This window comes from Trypanosoma equiperdum (genome assembly GCF_001457755.1).
Source record: "Trypanosoma equiperdum strain OVI genome assembly, contig: ctg_1052, whole genome shotgun sequence".
In the NCBI taxonomy this organism is placed as follows: domain Eukaryota; phylum Euglenozoa; class Kinetoplastea; order Trypanosomatida; family Trypanosomatidae; genus Trypanosoma; species Trypanosoma equiperdum.
The window spans coordinates 16,481-18,130 of record NW_027123008.1 but is presented as its reverse complement, the minus strand read 5'-3'; the positions used below and the strand labels follow the sequence as shown (position 1 = coordinate 18,130).

Sequence of the window (1,650 nt, the reverse complement as noted above, 5' to 3'; positions counted from 1 at the left end):
ACACACACACACACGCACATATATATATAGGGTTTAAGCCCGGCAATTATTTTATGCACTGTTTTCTTTCCCTTTTGTACGTATTTGCTTGCTCTCACTTGTTTGTGAACATTGCTCCAATATGTGGCTAATAGACAACCAAAAATACGTATGTGCTTCTTCCCCTTCTATGATACCGCTTGAAGGAACCCACAAACAAAAGTGAGGGCAGACCTCCAATAATTCAATTGCGTACGAAACCAAAAAATAACTAACTAACAATAAAAGGGATTATCGTCATTAGTTTGTACTTTCAACGATATCTCTCTCTCTCTCACACACACACGGAGTCCAATTCATCACCATCGCCAACCCAGAGTTTGTAATGCAAGGGAGAAAACACAACAGAAAATCCTCGGCCCCAGCATGCACCTTTCAATGGTAATGTTCACCTACATCATAATTTTATTAACAACATCTCTATGGACATCACTTCTAATTCGTTCGCCAACTCCTCCTACCGTTTATTTTGCGTTTTCACTTCCACAAAACCCATAATTATCCTCATAAATTTTACTCTTCGTGTTGCTCACACACCCGTGCATCCGCGTCCATCATCTGTTGGAGTATCCACACTTCCTCCTCCGAGTTAATCCCATCATCGTCGTTAACAAATAAACGATCATCTTCGTCAATGTCGTATGTTTCGCTTTCATTGTTCGTTCCCGAGTTGCATAAGTAACCCTCAAGAAGCAACTTCTCGTCTTCAGTCATACCCTCCAGTGCATTGTAAATGGGTGCTACCAATGTCAAAGCTTTGACAATTTCCTCTTGACACATTTCCAAATCCCCACCACTCTCCCCACCATGCTGTTGTGGTGAAATCGTGGAGACATCTTTGCGATCTTTGTCTCTGTTTGCCTTTCTATTGCCGCTTTTGCTGTTGTGGTTTCTCCTCTTTAATTTTCCCTCTTCACTCATCCCTTTCCCTCCGTTTTCACGCACATGAGCCACCGTTACTACTCCTGATTGCTGCGTTACTGTAGTTGGTACGGTTGTTGACGCTGCTGGAACTTGAAGAAATGAAGGTGTAAAGGGAACGGCGTCGCCGGAAAGGTTTGAACGCTGCGCAACACGAGATGTCAGTTCGTCCACAGTAGTGACGACACGTTCATTGGTTTGCATGAAGAGAATTTTGGAGTATAATCGAGCGTTATATGAGAGCCAAAGGAGGTATAACACACACACACACAAAATGCAAACTACTTTACTGTAACAAGCGGGCGACACCACTCTCCCAGCTTTCTATTTACCTAAGCGCTTGAAAATCCTCCCTACCTAAATGCTGAAAGAAAAATGAAATAATAAGTGGGGTGTGACACATGACTTAACATAAATAAAAGTGCAACCGTCAACAGTGAGCTCCATCATATATATACAAGCACATATGCGCGCGCACACACACACACACACAGAGAGAGAGAGAGAGAAAAAAAAAGGAAAGACGCACATATGCATTCGTGAGCATGCATTCATTGTCCGTCTTCTCTGTAAAACACTAAGACCCCCTTGCTTTTTTTTTCATTAATTCTCTAACGGTGACCACCGTCTTCCCAACGCGTCTCGAACTGCGGAAAACAAACGTATGCACCCAAAATACGGGCGGCACCT

At 43.0% G+C, this 1,650-nt stretch overlaps 1 protein-coding gene across 1 annotated transcript; it reads right to left on the bottom strand.

Annotated features, from left to right (window-relative positions):
* Positions 1 to 552: 552 nt before the first annotated feature.
* On the bottom strand, positions 553 to 1,164 carry TEOVI_000864700 (uncharacterized protein; the record flags this gene model as incomplete). Its single annotated transcript, XM_067220086.1, has 1 exon — positions 553 to 1,164. One exon carries the CDS (start codon positions 1,162 to 1,164, stop codon positions 553 to 555), a length of 612 nt encoding a protein of 203 aa, XP_067076187.1.
* Positions 1,165 to 1,650: the final 486 nt, after the last annotated feature.